At 40.6% G+C, this 18,850-nt stretch overlaps 2 protein-coding genes across 2 annotated transcripts; one reads left to right on the top strand and one right to left on the bottom strand.

Annotated features, from left to right (window-relative positions):
* The first annotated feature begins 198 nt into the window (after nt 1-198).
* ddx11 (DEAD/H (Asp-Glu-Ala-Asp/His) box helicase 11) lies at nt 199-9,687 on the top strand. Its single transcript, XM_008299698.1, has 28 exons — nt 199-240; nt 608-750; nt 850-1,065; nt 1,167-1,253; nt 1,375-1,511; nt 1,591-1,648; nt 1,759-1,866; nt 3,340-3,427; nt 3,550-3,752; nt 3,904-3,978; nt 4,306-4,383; nt 4,476-4,522; nt 4,923-5,002; nt 5,120-5,161; nt 5,244-5,311; nt 5,404-5,442; nt 5,554-5,692; nt 6,082-6,216; nt 6,300-6,412; nt 6,503-6,575; nt 7,428-7,531; nt 7,641-7,790; nt 7,943-8,011; nt 8,125-8,225; nt 8,303-8,387; nt 8,500-8,575; nt 8,683-8,837; nt 8,943-9,687. Exons 2-28 carry the CDS (start codon nt 622-624, stop codon nt 8,973-8,975), a joined length of 2,688 nt encoding a protein of 895 aa, XP_008297920.1. The 5' UTR covers nt 199-240; nt 608-621; the 3' UTR covers nt 8,976-9,687.
* Nucleotides 8,887-17,570, bottom strand: wash1 (WAS protein family homolog 1). Its single transcript, XM_008299699.1, has 11 exons — nt 17,450-17,570; nt 16,784-16,924; nt 15,108-15,219; nt 14,860-15,006; nt 12,466-12,602; nt 12,216-12,351; nt 11,930-12,125; nt 11,072-11,245; nt 10,746-10,904; nt 10,135-10,206; nt 8,887-10,050 (listed from the first exon to the last, which is right to left on the bottom strand). Exons 1-11 carry the CDS (start codon nt 17,455-17,457, stop codon nt 9,908-9,910), a joined length of 1,425 nt encoding a protein of 474 aa, XP_008297921.1. The 5' UTR covers nt 17,458-17,570; the 3' UTR covers nt 8,887-9,907.
* Between the last annotated feature and the right edge of the window lie 1,280 nt (nt 17,571-18,850).

Genomic DNA, 18,850 nt, shown 5'->3' with positions numbered 1-18,850 from the left:
ATACTTAGCTTCGACATTCTTTTATAACAAATAATGTGGCAACAAATGGAAAAATGCGGCATTTGAGTACATAGCACCGTCCACACAAGTGTTACTGTATACAAAACATGCGCTCCTCGTTGAGTCTTGCTCCTTATTGGTTAGACTCTGTGGCCACTTCTGTGTGTTGGCGCGGTTGTTGAATAGCCGGGAATTGGAAATAATAACACCGAATAAAAGTCTCTTCGTAAGATATATGCGGTAAGTATATAGCAACGATATGTGTGACGATTTTCCTGACAGGAGGTAAAAGGCTTCAGATGATACGTGAACTTGAAGTGGTTATAAATGAGCTAGCTAGCTAGCTGTGGCTTTTACTGTCAAGACAGCTAAACAGTTCGCTGATCAAATGTTAGCTGCCTGACACAAAATGAACGGATGAAAATGGACAGATTTTTTTTTAGCTAAATGACGATTTAGTTGTTGTATTGAATAGATACAACTGAACCGTGTTGTAGGAATTGTTGCCTCACGGGGTGCTTCAGTGTTAGACATAACATAATTATCAGGAGCCAGTCTAAACACACTGAGCTGAAACGTCTCATCTAACCTTTATGTTATCTTCCAGGAAGTTTCACAAGAATGGAAAATGGCAGGACTCAGTTTCCATTTCCCTACCAACCCTATAACATCCAGGAGCAATTTATGCAAGCCCTGTACAGTGCACTTGACCAAGGCAAAGTTGGCATCTTTGAAAGTCCTACTGGCACGGTGTGTATGTGAACCAATGTATGAGAGAGAGATCACTGCAGACGTTGTCAGACTTCATCCGTAACTTTGTCGTTGATATACATGTGTATGTTAATCCAGGGGAAATCACTGAGTCTGATATGTGGCGCGCTCAGCTGGCTCACAGATTACAATGAGAAGAAGAGGCAGGAGGCTGCTGCTCTGCTGCAGGAAGGAGAAGCAGCTCTTTCCACTTCTGCTGCTCAGTCCTCCACCACCAGCTCATCAGCAGAACCGGACTGGATCACCGACTTTGTTCAAAAAAAGGCTGAGCGGGATTTGCTGTCAAAGTTGAAGGTGAGCGAGTGAATTTCAAATCAAACCCTGGCTTGGATTTCTTGAACTTTTTGGTTTTCACTGGCTTAGCTTTTGATTTTTATTGAATGTTTTTGTGTCAGGAGGATGAATTGAAAAGAAAGAAGAGGGAAGAACGGCTAGAAATGATCAGAAACAATGTTCAACTGAAGTATGCACTTAAAAGAAAGGTAAGCCATCTTGTACAGTAGCGTATTACAGAACTTAGGCCTCAGGATTCACAAAAAAATCCAATTATGGTAAGTCGCTGAACACAGCTGATTGTAATAATACATATATGTGTGTCTGAAGAGCTGTGAAGAGGATGAGGCATTCAAATTGCTTCAGCTCAGTAAAGAGGAAAAGGCTGAGGCACCAGGAGATCAAGAAGATGAAGAGCTTATCATTGCAGAATATGAGAGTGATGATGAGACAAAGAGCAAAAGCAGGTGAGGACAGTCGTGATTGTATAAAATGAGATTATCAGAGTAAGCATCTGAAATGTAATGTCTTTGCTCACATGCCCAGATTCCTTGGAGCTGAGGATGATGAAGACGATGAACTTGTTGAAGAGCATGTTACGAAGGTGTGTGTGTGACACAGAAGTTTTACATCGTAGCTGTAACAGTTCACGTCTCACTGATTTAAAGCTCGATCCTTCAGAGTGTCACACATTAACCTGATGCCTGGTTTTAGATTTACTACTGCAGTCGCACTCACTCCCAGCTGGCCCAGTTTGTACATGAGGTTCAAAAGAGCCCCTTCAGTAAGGACATCAGTCTGGTCACACTGGGCTCACGGCAGGTACGTGCACACACACACACACACACACACACACACATTCACATGCATATCCCCACAAGGATAACTGGTAAAAGGGATTGGGATATATTTGATTAAATCCATGGTAAATATTTACAAAAGAATTTTATGTAAAATACAAGCAATACATGTAAATGAGCTGATTGTCTTCATCCTGTTTACGTAGCTGTTCAGGACGTGTGTCATGTGTGTCTGTGTGTTTCTAAAAGAGGATCTACACTCTATGGTCTCTTCCTGGTGCCTCTAACTTTGTGCTATGTAAGACAGAATACTTGAGAACTTTCTGGCAAGTTCCTTTCAAGACTGTCTTTCATTTCTCAGAGTATTTAATTGCTTGACTTTTCTCCTTAATGAACTGACATTTAAAATTCCTTTGGCATTGATTAAACCACTAAAAACGCATATTGGATCATCATATTTACATAATTGGATTTTTTTCCCCCGTTCATATAATCCCATCATGCCGTAAAATGGCTTAGATGTAACTCTACACCTTTCCTTCCCTTTTCTGTCTGTAAATCTTTGAATATGCAAATTGTTCCCCGCCTCTATCTCCACCCACATCTCTGCTGCTACCCTGCAGCCTGACCATACTGTGAAACCACTCTGAGCTATATGGAATAATTCAGCCACACATGTTTAAGCTGGAATTCTGGAGTAAAGAAAATGACACAGGAAGCAGAAAGTCTGAGCTGACAGGATTGGTTCCTTATGTTCCGTATGTTATGTATGAAACCTTGATTATGTGATTCTGTATTTATAGATAGTCATTGATACACTGCAGTGCCACGGGGGAAATGCCCTGCCATGGTGCTGACTGCTATTTTTGATCATGTGTCCTCTAGTATATAAAAAAAAGCATTATACAAACAAAACTTTAGCAGAGAAAACTTTGGATTAGGCGTGTCACCAAAAAACTTTGAGTGAATATTAATCATCAGACGTTAATGTAGTGAAAGTCGGGTGCAATAACAACATATTCATTTTCATAGAAGTGCTTCTAGATTTGAACAGGACAGACTCTCAAGAAGCACTTAACTGATGTCAAGAAATCAACCAAATCTTGTATATGATAGAAAACTGAAAATAGTGCTACGAGTAGCTGCATGATTAATTTGTTATATGTGCTTTGCCACAGGCATCTCGAGTGGTCCAGAGCAATTTAGCCATGTAGAAATATTTCTGTTAAACCAAACTGTAATTTTCTCAAGGTATGTTTTTTTTTTTTTTAAATAACAAAAATGCAATTCTGTGGCTTTAGATTTCAATTAAAATGATGAAATACAGGGTGTCACAGACAGTATATTAAATCTAAATTTCTACACTTCCCACACACAGACACATACTTGGCATTGCAAAAGGAACTAGTGCTTGTATCCAATCAGGAAAACATAATTGCTAATCATGCACTCTGACACTGTTTGTCCTGTTTTCATAAAATTTTGCACTTGGCAGAATCTGTGCATCAACGAAGAGGTGCGACGCCTTGGCAGCATCCAGCGCATTAATGACCGCTGCATGGAAATGCAAAAAAACAAGCACGGTGAGAGCTACAGAGCCACAGAAGCACTGATCAAACTGAAGTACATTTTAATGTCAGGCTTTGAAAGTGATAGCAACTGTTGTTTTGCGCTGACAGCTTCTATCTGTTCTTCTGTTCTGTAGAAAAGCAGCACCATGATGAGGGCGTAAAGCGCAAAAGAGGCCCAGCAAAGAGTGTGTGTCCTTATTATAAAGCGTCAGCAATGCATCAGATGAGGGATGAAGTTCTGGGGGCTGTCCATGACATAGAGCAGCTGCTGAAGCTGGGCAAGGAAACACATTCATGCCCTTATTACACCTCACGCCTCGCTGTTCCCCCTGCACAGGTAACCCAGCCCTGTGTCATTACTATAATCTGTTGCTCTCATCTCTGTTGAAAAGAAGTCTCTTGCTTTTAGTAAGTTTTAATTTCCTTCTTTCTTTCAGTGGATTTAAAATTCATTGTCATCTGAATGATCGTTGTGTTTTATGTTGCAGTTGGTGGTGTTGCCCTATCAGATGGTGCTTCATGAAGCTACAAGAAGGGCAGCAGGGGTCCAGCTGAAGGGACAGGTACAATTACACGCTATGGTTCATCATTTTTTAGAGCTAAAGTGGATTTCTCCGCTCAGAAACACAACTGTGCCAGAAGGTAGAGTTTGAAATAAGCCAGTGTTAGAAAAAAATCCCAACATTTTTCAGAAGTTGGGTAACCTCTGGTGCACAGAATCACACAGCAACAATATTTCTGAACAAAAATGTGAACACGTGACAGGATGATTGAGGGGTACTTGGGGCTGTTGGGGTGCCTGATTATTCTGTTGCTCCTTAGTTTTAATAGTTTAAAGGGGTATTGATTTGGCAGATGACTAACATCTGAAACGTTTTATTTCTGTACAGGTCGTGATTATAGACGAAGCTCACAATCTCAGTGACACTCTCTCCTGTATACACAGTGCAGAGCTCACTGGAGCACAGGTAACCAGTTTCTTGCACAATAAGTACAAATTCTAGGTTATTTGGAATTCTGCTTGTTCCTTGTTTTATTCTAAAATGTGGATTTTCTGCAGCTGTGCCGTGCCCAGTCCCAGCTCACCCAGTATGCTGACCGCTACAAGTAAGTCTTACACAGGGCACTTATTCAACTTATCCACATGCTAAATATTATTTAACTTTCCTTGCAAGGGGGTCGACGGATGTGTTTTTGTAATGGATGATGCTGTGATCGATTTATTAGGAAACACATGACCAATAATTTCTATTTGTAACCAGTTTATATTTACAGTAATAAAAATGAAAATACAGGTGTCAGACTTTAGAATTACACAAACTCCAACATAAAATGTGATTGAAATGCTTTTGTTTATTTAGTTTTAAATTATGCTTAATTCAACAAGACTTTTCAACATTTATCTCCAGTATACAAAGCCAAAGTAGTGCATTTTTTAAAGAATGTGATATATGGAAACTCAGTCTCTTCTTCTCTCGGCTTGATGTAACTGTGTCGTCCACATCAGGAGCAGACTGAAGGCAAAAAACCTGATGTACATCAAACAAATTCTGTTTGTGATTGAGGGACTTGTTCGGGCCCTGGGAGGTGGGTGTCTGCAATCAGTTTTTGAATTGGTTATTGCCAATCTGCAACACGGTTTGCAAGGTAAAGTGCTGTTATAACATCACTGCTCTTTGTGTTGTTCCCCGTTTATCCCTGCAGGTAAAGTGGGGCAGAATCCACAGAGCCAGACGACACAAGCAGGTCAGTCAACGACGAACACACCAACACGGACTAATGCACATTAAAGCAGAAACTGCTAACTTGTCTGTTTGTTTTCTTTTAGGAACAGAGATGCTTACCATTAACAACTTCCTCTTCAAGGCTCAGATTGACAACATCAATTTGTTTAAGGTAATCTGTGTTTTAGTGCTTCTAAGATCCCATGACAACTGCACACCGTATCCAGACCACAGACTCTTATGTTTCTGTCACTCTCACTTTAGTTACAACGATACTTTGAGAAGAGCATGATCAGCAGAAAGGTAAGTATTACATCTGAATGTATGATTTATGCTACACATATAGAAACTGTGTATTTCTGAACGACTGTTAAAGTAAACCTACGGTATACCACCTATGTCTCCTCTCTGCAGCTGGGTGGCTTTGTAGAGAAGTACGCAGGCTCAGGTGTGATTCTGCACACCCAGAGCAGCTCCAACAAGGAGAACCGACGCACAGAAGGCTTAAATCGCTACCTTCAGAACCTACAGAGCAACCAGAGCTCTGCACCAGGTATATTATATTCAGTAACAGCTCAACATATTTAGAAGCAGAGTTACAAAAACATAGCCACAAAAGTACACGATAAGATAAACCCCATAGAAATGCTTTTAATAAAATGATCAGAACCCTTGCATGTTGTTATAAAGCAGGAAAGCTCGCAGGCTGCTAAAAGAAAATCATGAAGTAGGGCCTCAATGTCTAGCTGCAAGAATGATCTTTTTAAAGTTGTACTTGACTTGTATGTGCAGACATTATTTTTTTATTTACAATCATATTTTTAATTCCATCCAGCCATGTTCCACACTATAGCATCACGCAAGTCTTTTACATTTGTGGTTGTAGTGTTTTTTTTTATTTCATCTATAATTTATGTGTCGTTCCTCCCCTGCTTCGTGCAGTTCCTTCAGCAGACCAGCAGGGGTCTGTAGAGTCAGAGAAAGTGCTGTCTGCATCTCCCATGATGCAGGTGGAGGGTTTCTTCATGGCCCTCACTAACAGTAACACCGATGGCAGAGTGGTGGTGCACAGACAAGGTACCATTTACAACAAAAAAGCACAAATAAAGGACAAGAACAAAGTGTCACAGCGTAAAATGCTTCTTTTGTTTCTTGTCCAGGCACTTTGTCCGAAAGCAGCGTCAAGTTCCTTCTGTTGAATCCAGCAGTCCACTTTGCTCAGGTGTTGAAGGAGTGCAGAGCCGTCATCATTGCAGGAGGAACCATGCAGCCCGTGAGTTAATCTGAAGCCACCAAAAATACACCGAGCTGCTGCTGTGTACGATTTTTTTGTTTTTTTTACTCTAAAGGATGTTATATGTAGGTTTCAGACTTCAAACAAGAGCTACTCTTTTCTGCCGGAGTGGGAGAGGAGCGCATCACTGAGTTTTCCTGTGGTGAGTGGCCCATTTTATAACACTACAGTACTTTGTGGAGTTTCTCCTTTTGTGTTTTTATAATGCACTCTGTCTTATTGATGTATTTATCAATATTTCTGTTTGGGGGAACATTTGATAAATACAGAATTCTTGACTTGAGTGATAACAGCTTTTTTTTTTTTTTAGCGTGAGTTCTCATTTTCCACTGGGTTATACAGATTGATTTGGTGTGTCCTGAGCTCGCACCTGGTTCAAGTGCAGAAGAGATGGTTAAAAACGTATTTGTCCATCTGATGTATGGACACATTAACTATGCATAAAATGTGTACTATTAATATTCTCAGAGACTCACACAATTTGTGACATTTGTACAATAAATAGATTTTTTTCCCCCTCTTTTTAAAAATTTTGTCTAATCTTTTTTGTTTGAAATAAATATTTCATTCATTCATTCATTCATTCATTCATTCAAATAATAATGTAGAGTCTCAACCTTCATATTTAAGCATAACCATTTAAATTGACCATATAAATATATGAAATAAACAATACTGTTTGGTCCAAAACTTTTTAAGCTTTGCAATGTTAATCTTGTTTCTCGATTGGAAAGCACTTTAGCTCAATTTTGTTTTTAATGTACGTAAATAGCAGCAACTAGACTTGACATTTGAGTATAACTCAAATATTCTTCATTTAACGTTTACAGACAAGAACGTCTTCGTCCTCCATACTGCATGTAGGTTATGAACTGAAAGAAGAATCCTGTATATGAAATATTGTTTGGCCTTAAAAAACTTATTTAATCGTATGACATTATGTTGTATTTAAGGTAATACTTTAACTATCATTTTTCCTGCTAACCATCTACAGGCCATGTGATTCCTCCCGAGAACATTCTTCCCCTCGTCTTGTGCAGTGGACCATCTGGTCAGGAGCTGGATTTTACTTTCCAAAACAGAGACTCTCCTCGCATGGTAACAGACATTGTCACTTGAGGAAGTTCTTGCTGCAGTTTCATTGACTCTTGCTGTCCTTGTTGTTGGCAGAAGCATTGATGCAAATTTCTATCTGTTTTGTCCACAGATGGACGAGACTGGGCGCATTCTCTCCAACATTTGTAACGTGGTCCCCGGTGGAGTTGTGTGTTTCTTCCCCTCCTATGAATACTCCAGACGGATTATTTCTCACTGGGAGGCCAGCGGTGCGCTTGCACGATTGGCTAATAAGAAGAAGGTACGTTAACTATGTGTTTTCCTAAACAAGCCAAGAAAATGCAAAATCACTTTTCTTTCTTAAGTCCAGCATGACGGCATAGTATTGGAGGAAATCCAAAAGAAAAGAAACGTTTCCCTACAGCCTCTAAACGATCACAAACCCCTCCTCAGATCTTCCAGGAGCCAAAGAAGGCCAACCAGGTGGAGCAGGTGCTGAGCGAGTTTACCCGATGTATCCAGGTAAAACCAACACTGCAGACACAGCTGACCTCAGAAGTAAATATTTCTAATGTGGTCATTGAGATTGTCTTTCATTACTGACAGACGCTGGTTGTCTCTTTTTTTTATTTCAGAGGTGTGCTCAGGATGGTGGTGGACTCACTGGAGCGTTACTGTTTTCTGTAGTTGGGGGAAAGATGAGTGAAGGAATCAATTTTTCCGATGACCTCGGCAGGTTTGTGTGATTCAAAGAGCACATGGGTAGCTGTAAACCAATTTTATGTGCTAACTTTTCTGTGCGTGTGATGCTAGGTGTGTGGTGATGGTGGGAATGCCATATCCTAACATCAAATCCCCAGAACTGCAGGAAAAGATGTCCTATCTGGACAAACACCTGGTAGGTCTCTTTCCTAAAAGACTTTACTGTGATTTCCCAACATGAAAAGACTATAAATGTAAGCTCAGGTGAAAAGATGAGATGTGGCTCATTGGTAAATCTCGCCTTTCAGCCTCACAGTCAAGGGAGGAACCCTGGACAAGCTCTCATAGAAAACCTCTGCATGAAAGCGGTCAATCAGTCAATAGGTAATGACAAGAGATGCAAGAAAAAAATCATTAGCAATAATTATTCTGAAGCTGTAAGATAATACAGTCATCTTTAATAATATTCTTTTGATTTTCTCTGCTCACAGGAAGAGCTATCCGTCATCGTGGGGACTATTCCTCAATCGTGTTATGCGACAGACGTTACTCTCGGCCCGCTACGCTCTCTAAACTCCCCACATGGATCAAAGATCGCACCGGCACACACAAGACGTTTGGCCCTGCTTTTGCTGCCTTGCGGAAGGTGAGAAACAAGCGCTACTATGTACAATAAACACACTTGAAACACTGCATCATGACAAACACTTGAAATTTATTCAGATTTCGTCTGTAAATTATTCTTTCCTAGTTCTTCGTGGAAAAGAAGCAGAAGCAACTGTAGTTTCTCTCCCAAAGGGCTCGACTGACATCTCCCAAGTGCTCAACATTAAACTTTAACGCCCCAAGAGACCCAGGTCGGGAAGAATTTGGGGGAAAATTGAAGTGCAACAGCAGAGGAATTGAATGTGCTCTCATAAAAATACTGTCAGAAATGTAAAAAGTTCACAATCACAGCCTTTTCATAGTTGCATTATATTTACATTCTGAAACATTTTGCACCCTTGTGAGTGCTGCTGGTTCAACCATCAACCAGGACGGCAGTTTTTCCACGCTTCATTTCACATTCCACCTTTTTAGATGCTCCCTGCATCTTGTTCTGTTTTGGCCTGGTAACATATCTGATGAGTGTCTGATAGCACACTGCAAAGACTGAAGAGGCATTGTTTTCAGTCTGGATGACGGAAAAAGAAAATAGCTTCTCATCTATTTTTAAACGCAGTATGTTGAAATGCATTACCGAAAGAGCTACTACACAAGATATCAGGCACAGCACTGGTGTAGGCATACATGTGACCGATTTACTCTCGGAGTTTTGAATATTTAAAGAATTTCACTGGCAAGTCTCATGTGATGCAAAAGCTCACTTGTTCATCAGTTCCATCATCTCAATGAGTGTTCTAATGATCCGTTGTATCTAATGATAAGCTTGCTTAATGTTATAAAAACAGTTTTAACAATGGATGAATGTCATCATCAATAAATGGTTTTATTATTTCAGTGTCAGTGATGCATTGTTTAGCTGTCTAGACAAACTACTGCACTTGTTTTTAGTGGCGTTATGAGGCCATCTATTGCCCATTTTACACTGACAAATTTAATTTGTCAAACACTTTTTCTAGTATTTTTAAGTGATAGGAGGAAAATCTTTTCTACACAAAATTATCAAAAGCTATCAAAAGCCTTCAGTATCCCAACTGTACACTGTCCATGATGTTACGCTTCCCAGTCGTCATCGTCTGCTGTTGGCTGTGGGGCGGGAAGTGGAGGGATGACATCTGACATCCTGGCAAATGCACCACCAGTGCCAGAGGGAGCGTCACCCGACTCCCCACCTGCGGGGCCCTTACCAGATATGCCTGCACAGAGAGCAGAGGATATCATGGAAATGCAGTCACGAATACTAAGACTCAATCTCATTTGTCATAACAGGGATTTCTCACCTTTTCTTCGCATGGCAAGTTTATTGAAGAGATCAGACATGAAGTCTCCACCACTGGATGCCACTCCGACTGCTGCGAAACAAAGACAAGTACTTACTAAATCATGAAATCTTTTTTTTTTTTTTTAAATTTGTAATTGGAACAGTGAACTGTTTCAGTCATCCCCCAGCACGGCACTTCAAAGTGGAGCGCATATTACAACAAGACTTTTTTTTTTCATCTAGTTATTCGTTCAAAGCAGCTCTCCTCAAAAAGGAAATGTTAGGTCATGACCGGGCCAGCCGACCAGAAATGAAGGAAAAGATATGCTGTCTAATATTAGGTCAGACGAATTAAAATACAAATGCAACCAAGTCAACCTTTTAATGGGGTCGGCATAAAACTAAGGTCACAAAGCCGTGGACTGTGATGATAAGTGTGCGAGATGAACACAAACCCTTTCATCCTAACATGCAGTGTGACACATTGCATAAACTCACGGTGGAATGCTAACTAGGCGCTGGTCACGCTCTGCTTTGATTGCACGACTCTCTCATCATTGTTAAAGCTGCATCGTGTAGCTGTTAATAAAACATGGGCGGAACCGCAACCCCGCTTCAACAATCTGACACCTTGCTCTTGCTCCTTTTGCTTCTTCTTCTCCATCTTTCGCTCTTTCACGTTGCGTAACTTGGCTTTGCCGATGCCGCCGGCGTTGCGGATGGACTCCAGCAGACTGGCGCGGCCGTCTGATGGCTGGACCACCTCGCTGGGAGCTCCGGACACGGGGCCTGCAGTCGGAGGAGATGAGTCAGTGTCAATTAGGTCAGTCTAATTTAAGTGAGAAAATTGGGTTTTGTGTGTGTGCAGAAATACAAGTGGGGGAACAGATTTTCACCACTTTTACCACACTGTCAACTTCACTCATATTCCTCATAAGTCAGCGGATGTGACAAACCTGAACTTTGCTCTCGTGGGGCGTCTGTGGTGGTTTCTGCTAGAGGAGGGGGTGGAGGTGGAGGTGGTGGAGGGGGAGCTCCTGCAGGAGTAGGAGGAGGGAGGGCAGGCTCGGGGGGAGGAGGGGGAGGGGGAGGCGGAGGAGGTGGTGGAGCAGTAGGCTGGAGCTCAGTTCCTGAAATGAAGACATCAAAAGTGGAAAGTAAGTGTGTGAAATGTATTTATATGGGATTTTTCTGAATCACTAAGAGGCACAACATACAGTCGTCCTCAAATATATTCACACCCTTCCATTAAAGAAAAGGCAAAATTCACAACAGTCACTCAAATAACTAGAAACTGAAAAAAGCAATAATAAATAAAAATTTGGTAAATTATAATTTAGTGAAATAAGACATTGCTTTTGAATTGTGGTTGAAAAGAATATTTTTAAAAAAACAAACAAAACTGTCAAATTAGAGCACCTTGCTGATGAGCAGTGGGCCAAAATCAGAATACCTGTCAACAGGTGCAGAAGTCTGACTGAGAGTTACAGAAAACACCTGATTACAGTGATTGGCTCAAAGGGTTGTTCAACAAAATATTAGTTTACAGGTCCCATCATGCTTGTTTGCTTGTTTTTTTTTCAATATATATATATATATACACACATTTCTGTTGAACCACAATTCAAAAGCAATGTCATGATTTTCATTATTTAAAAAAAAAAATTATTATTACTTATGTCAATTTCAGTAACAGCTGTTTTTTATCTTCTTCAATGGGAGGGTATGAATACATTTGAAGACGTCTGTATAAAGAGGCACAGTAATAAATAAAACAAAGAATCTGAACGTGTGTCCACAGTGTAGATGTGTACCTGATGTGTTGCTCTCCTCAGTGAAGGAAGGCAATTCAGGGATGTTGTGTGTGGGTCCCGACGGGGCAAATCCAGGCCCGAGGTCCGCACTGTAGGACAGATCGTCTGCGATACCCGGCAGGTCAGGCAGGTAGGACGGCACATCTATCTCAGGCACCTGACCCAGATCTGGCACATAGAAATAACTCTCTGCTGTCTGTTAGGAAGAAAAGATTATTGAGATTAACCATTCAGTGTCTGACAAAAAAAAAAAAAAAAGTCACGTTAACACCAAGCTGAAAGGTACCTGTCTCTCCAGTTGCTCTCTCTTTGTTATAGACAAGGGAGCATCAAATGGTTTCTCTTCTTTTTCCGTCTCGAGTGTTGTATGCGTTTTTGTCACTGCTCCCGCCAGAGGATCAAGGAACACATACTTCTTATATCTTTAAAAAAAAAAAAAAAAAAACCCACACAAATTAAAAGATATGCAGAAAGATTTAAATCTAATCAGTGCTTACACTGGGCATCTGTATCTGTTTGCGTGTGTGTGCACTCACAGATTCTCGGTGGTATTAAAGAGCAACAGAGAGCTGACAGATGAGATGTTACGTGGCAGACTGCCCAATCCCTCTTCTGTCTCATCCTCAGACTTCTTCTTATTGCTCACACACACTGGGAAATACATTAACTTCTCCTGAAAGGAAGAAACCCAGACACTGAGTGAGAGGGAGATCGGTAAAACGTCAACTAAATCTTGAATAACGCAAATCACAAATGCCACCAAAGTGCTCCTGCGCACAGATGCATACGCGCACTGCAATACTGCAATAATAATATATGGTCGGGGACATTGCTTCTGGGGGGGATATTGAATAATGCATTTCTGCACCAGAGAAAATTGCCAGTAGTGTTTCATTTTTCTTCCAGTTTCACAAATACACACAGACGCACGTACACAAACAACGCACTCGCAAGACCAAGCGCACGCAGCAGAAAATACTAGTTTCCCTAAAGTTTCCTAAGATAGTGAAGGAAAAACTGTGGGTTTGCTATAAATAATGCAGGAGCTTGTGCTGAGCCGGGCACAACAAAACCACTTGGGGGGGAAAAAAAAAGAAAAGTATCACACATTTCCATTTATGTCTATTTTCACTGTCCAGTGACATAAATACACACAGCTTCTGATATCCTCTATACCGCCTGAATAGCATGTGAAAAATTCAGCTGTGATTTTGACTGGTGTGGAGTCTGCAGCATCTATGGACATGACTGAAAAGACAGGTCTGTTCAGGCTTTGAGTACAGGTTAGAAACCCTGCAGTATGTTTCTATGTTGTCTCCACCTTCTTTTTTCAGGAAACATCAAAGTTAAAACGAAATATGACAGGCATATATACAATTAGACTGTTGTACTCTTCTTTGCAATATCTTCAAACCAGCAAAATAGCCTGCCCTGGCCTGAAAAAAGTTCACTTAGTAAAGTAGAAATATGGCAGCACTAAGGAGATAATAACAAACATATATGTAAAACAGTAATGTTAATTGATGTAAGGGGTATACAGTGTCCAGATCACCTCAAAATGATCTTAAATAGTTCTCAAAGTTTTAAATTAGTCAACTAAGGTTTCAACTGGCTACTTTGACAGTTTGACAAATAATCTACTATTTGGATTATGAATTGCTCGTGTTTAAATTAAGCTTTTATTCGGTGTGCCAACAAACAATATAGTGACTTTATAGTACTTTTGTAATACTCATATATGTGTATATATGCAAATTGCTGCTACAATAGTGCAGTTTAAGATGCCTAGTTGTATTATATTAAGTAGAAAATTTGTGAACCCGGCTGCTGGGCCCGCAACAGCTTGCTCTCATGTGCATCCTGAGTGACAGGCCTGAACACAGGCTGGTGAAGAGACAGAGTTGGTAAAATCTTTATGGACTTTTTTTGTGGACCCCCCAAAGCGACAGCCAGACAGCCAAAGGGGGCAGGAACATTTTGGCAGTAGCTTGTTATCTCCCTAATATTCTTCCCTGCCCAGTCACTGAACTTTTTGTAAATAGTCCTCAGGTCATTTCAGGTCAGACGGGACATATAATTCATCCACAGTGAGGCATCCTGGAGATATCAGATGCCCCCATTACCTCAACTGGCTCTTTTCCAGTGTGAGGGAGGAGCATTTCCAGCTCCTTCTGGATATCTGAGCTTCTCACCCGGTCCCTAAAGGCAAACCTTGACAACTTGTGAAGAAAGCTAATATACTGCAGGCTTCTTGTACCAGCAGTTCCAATCTTCCGGTCATTACTCAGAGCTCCGGGTCAGAGTTTGGACATAGATGGAGTGCTTTATCTTTAGGCTCAGCTAATACCCATGGACGCCACAGTGACAGTTGACGTTGGAAACTGTGAATATGGTCTGGCTGGCATAAAAGAGGTGATGGTTCCCATTAATACAGATGGAGATTATGGAATAAATTATCGAGGTATCACATTGCTCATCCTCCCCAGGAAATCATATACCAGAGTGCTGGAAAGTAGTAGATTGTGGAGCAGCTCTTAAGTGTATAAATATTGATGGGGTCATGGGAGTTTGCCCAAACAGTCAGCATAAATATAAGTCGTCGAGACTTCAGGCTCAAGCCCTCCGCTCCTCAGAGGCTCAGGAGCTGTAAGAAAACTCCCAGCCTTCAGGATATAAGTCATGCAAAATATATTAATTGCGTCTACATTTATCCTGGTTGTGTACCCGCAAGTTTAGCAGAGTGAGCTGTACGAAGAGACACACGCTGTTCGAGTTTGTGCTACCTCTTAAAATATAGCAAGACATCAGCTGTAGAACACATTGTGAGACAATGCCTTCCAACAATTTACATTTTTTAGCGTTGCATAAATGGAGAAAGTCCACGTTAAAAATCTAACTCCTTTTTTCTACATTGTTATGTTTTATCTCACCTGGAAGGCCTTCTCATCAAAAGGTCGAATTTTATTCTGTATCCTGTGTCGCGGGCGGGTTTGTGAAGACGGGTCTGTAGCCCCGGTAAAGATAGAAGAGTAGTCCTGAAGTCGATCAGGGGCTGGGTACTTGGCACTGGAGAAAACCTATACACACAAAAAAACACCCACAAAATGTTCCACTTATTTTGTCCATTTTGAGACTTAAAATATGTAAAGCCTCTCCCAAAGTGAAGGTGTTGTGTTACCTTGGTGGCCTTCTTACTGCCTTTAATCTTGTCAACACGAGCCTGAGCGAGTCTGATGCGGTCAGTGACGCTCTGCAACTGGTGGCGGTTCTTCTCTACGCTCTCAGACACTCTGGAAGCAGCACCAACATGAATATGAGCACATGGACACCCACTCACAGAGAAGAATATGTTTGGGATAGGGCTGCACGGTATTGTAAAAAACTGACATTGTAATACTTTGTTTATCTGTGAAAAAAAACTGCGCAAATTTTTGCTTGATGACTGCAATACTTTGATATGATGGAATGATTGCGGTGAATTTGCACAGGGAGTGCATCTGTACTGAAAAAAAAAAATTTTTTTGCTTGGGATGGCAGTCAGATCTGGCTTTGTACAGAGTTTTGTGGTGCTGATTTAAATGGTCAAACACATTAGTTGTGGTGCCTGTGTTTAGTCAATGTCATCCTTTCGGTAGCGGAAGTTTTTCCACACAGCTGACGCTGCATTTCTATTTGCAACTAAATCTTCCTTTTCAATGTTTCTCTCCTGCTCCTCGCTTATTTTCTGTGCACATGTGAAGCCTGCATGTCAACAAACTGTCTTGTGAATACATAAAACAAGACTTAAACAAGAGTAAACTATGTTTCATCACGTCTCTTGCTTATTAGTCATAAAAATTAGAACAGCAAAACTTAATTTTTGCATTAAGCAGCAAAAAACTGTTATAAAATGATGTGTTTGAGTTAATTTACCTTATTTCCCATCACATGTCTGGCAATGTCACGATTACTAAGAAGTGCATCACAAAAATTATTCTGAAACAATATATTGCACAGTCCTAGTCCTAGATCCTGCACAATCCAATATAGAGGAATATTGGAACACTATTCCACTTTCGCTTCTTTATATACATAAACTGTGCAGGGTGCTTGATCCCAAGAATGAATTGATATAGTAATTCGAGACTCTTGCTTTTAATAAAGATGATGTACTACACAGCTGTTCTGGCTGTTGCATTCCATTGATCATATATCATCAATCACATAATTACAAACAGATCATGTTTATTGCCAAGACAAATCTGTCATATTTGTCACTGTAGCTACAGGATATACTTCTCCCACGGTCAGGGTGCCAGACAGGACCATCTGTCCAAACACAGGTGCTGTTTGTTAACTGGGCAATCCATTAAATATGACAAAGATTTTTTGGGTCCAGCACAGCATACTTGCAACAGATGGTGTGATACCAGATACCAATCCATTTGGTGGATGATTAAAACCTTTTTAATTGCTGCTTTGTGGTTAAAAAGCTTTTGCTAACTGGCCTTATTGAGACTATTCTGTGCTGCAGAATGGTCTGCCTGTGTAAAACTATATTTAACTAGGCTAACGCGAACATTACAAGTGAACCCTTCACTATGTTAGATCAAAAAAACTTTTTGGGCCATTTGATAATCTGAAAACTTATGAACAGAAAAAAAGCTTTGCTCCAGATGTGATCACTGCTTCTCACTCGTTCAAACTGGTAACATAAAGACACGATGCATATATTGGAAGTTATCAGAGTTCTAAGAGATGTATTTTGATCTAAAGCCAAACAGAAAAAGAAAAGCACTAACACTCTATGCATAGGTGCTATAGGAGCTGCAGTTGTCTCTGAAACTTCTGTGAATGTGTGCGTGTTGAAGGTACCTTCTGAAAATGTCTGTAGATATGGTCTCCAAGTACAGCAATGCATCTGCTATCTGTTGAACAGCCTCCTCTCTCCTTAGGTCTGGCTGGATGAGAGGCACTGAGTACACCTGGCCCTCCAGGCAGTGCTTCTCTGCCATCCTGCAAAACAGCAGCATAGCAAAGTTGAATCAAAGCTGAACATATTCTCTGACCCTGATCTTTGCAGTTGATCTGGTCTTCAGTATGGATAAGTCTGCACGAAAATATAATGCCAATCTAGACATCACACTCTGGTCGGTTTGCTATAGGGAAACATGATAAACTGTAACATTTTAATGTTCCTCTGATTTCAGTCGACATATTGACGTTTGACCACTGCAGAGACGTTATTGAAATCGCACACGCCACTCTTCTCATCTGACTCTCACATGACGGTGCTGGGACATTGAATTACTGTGATGCTATGTGTATTTTTTTCTTCTGTTTCACTTTGTAAACAGGCTAAAATTGAAAGCTTGCAGTTAATACACTTGAACTGAGGCTGTGTCCTAGCTAATATATCCCAAATTTATCCAATGCAATGGTATAAATTGACGTTCAAACGAAAGCCTGTCAGTGCTACAGAACTAATATCCGTAAGTATAGCTGTTTAATGACATATTGTACATGAAATATCGGTCTTACCTGACCATGAGTGTTGTTTACTTGTTACCGGTCACAAAAAACGATATTAGCAGCAGAAGCTCAGCTGAATGTAGTCGCTTGTTTAGCAAAACAACGATTCCGCACTTCCGCATCCGCGTGGCACGTGACCGCAACGATATTACAGTGTTGCGTTCGCGTTATCTCGGAAATGTCGCTTTCGCTCTGGACGCGCCTTTAACTCGCTCGACTTTGACAAACTGAAGTATTTGTAGACATAACAAAGACACAAATATCCTTAATCTTGATTGAAATGAAAAAACGAAAACGTCAAAACAGTACACCAAAAAATACAACAGTTCTAACTTAATTTGACTTCTTTGCGACGTTGAATGCAACTTCACTGAGTGAAGTTCAAGAAAAGGTTACGGGAAACTTAAGAGTTCTGAGCAATTCGATTCTCATATTTTTCTAAATTTAAAATTGTGCTGGACAGTAAAGGTATATCCTTAATGCTATCAGAATCCCACTTTCACTTTTGGAATAGCTTAAAAAAAACGAGATTTTATAGACCACATTAGACATAGCCCAGATATGAAACCACTACACACTGAGTGGTCAAATCTGGACTACATTGTGCAAAAGAGGCTAAAGAGTCTTTAAAATATAGTATCCCATTCATGAAACATTTATTCTATTTGTGAAAATGCAAGACAGTGAGATTTCACTGCTTTTTTGCATGTAGAGTCCATTGGAGCAGGTCAAGATCTAAAACTACAAAACATAATCTACCTTTTTTTTTTCCACAAATAGAATATAGGTTTAACATATCATAAACTGTGTTTTAAAGTAATTTCAACCTCTATGGAATAACCTAGTCTGGATTTGGCCAGTCTATAAACATTGGTTTTGCAGTCTAACGTGGTCAGCATCCGAATGAGAAGAGATGCCCAGTTGTCACTGACTGTAGATTTCATTATTCAGTTGTCCCTGATAACATATTAAACATACCTGATTCATGCAGCCTATCGTTACTATTATTAATAATGTTATTATTATAGGGGCCTGCCGATTATTGTAGCACAAAAATAGATTTTCAATCATTTTTTTTCCAATTAACTTTTCAAATTGTATTTTTACATTCTGTGTTGTAAACAAGTCTCATAAAACCTTCAGATGCTGTTGACCAACAAGCCACAACAACTCAGCAGCGACTCATTGTACCTGTAGGGTGCGTGCTTGCTCTGGACTTTTCTCGTGTCTGTGCGTAATGACGCATCCGGCCTCCAGCGCCTCCCCTCCCCTCCTCCCTCCTGTCACATCTGGATCTGGCTCCTCTCATCAGCACCACTCAGCGCAGTGGCAGAGAGAGAGAGAGAGAGAGAGAGAGAGAGAGAGAGAGAGAGAGAGCGGGAGGGAAACGACCGGAGAAGTGAGACCAGC

Source organism: Stegastes partitus, unplaced genomic scaffold (genome assembly GCF_000690725.1).
Source record: "Stegastes partitus isolate 25-593 unplaced genomic scaffold, Stegastes_partitus-1.0.2 Scaffold1451, whole genome shotgun sequence".
NCBI classification, from domain to species: Eukaryota; Metazoa; Chordata; class Actinopteri; family Pomacentridae; genus Stegastes; species Stegastes partitus.
The sequence above is the reverse complement of the archived record's forward strand: the minus strand, read 5'-3'. Positions and strand labels throughout refer to the sequence as shown.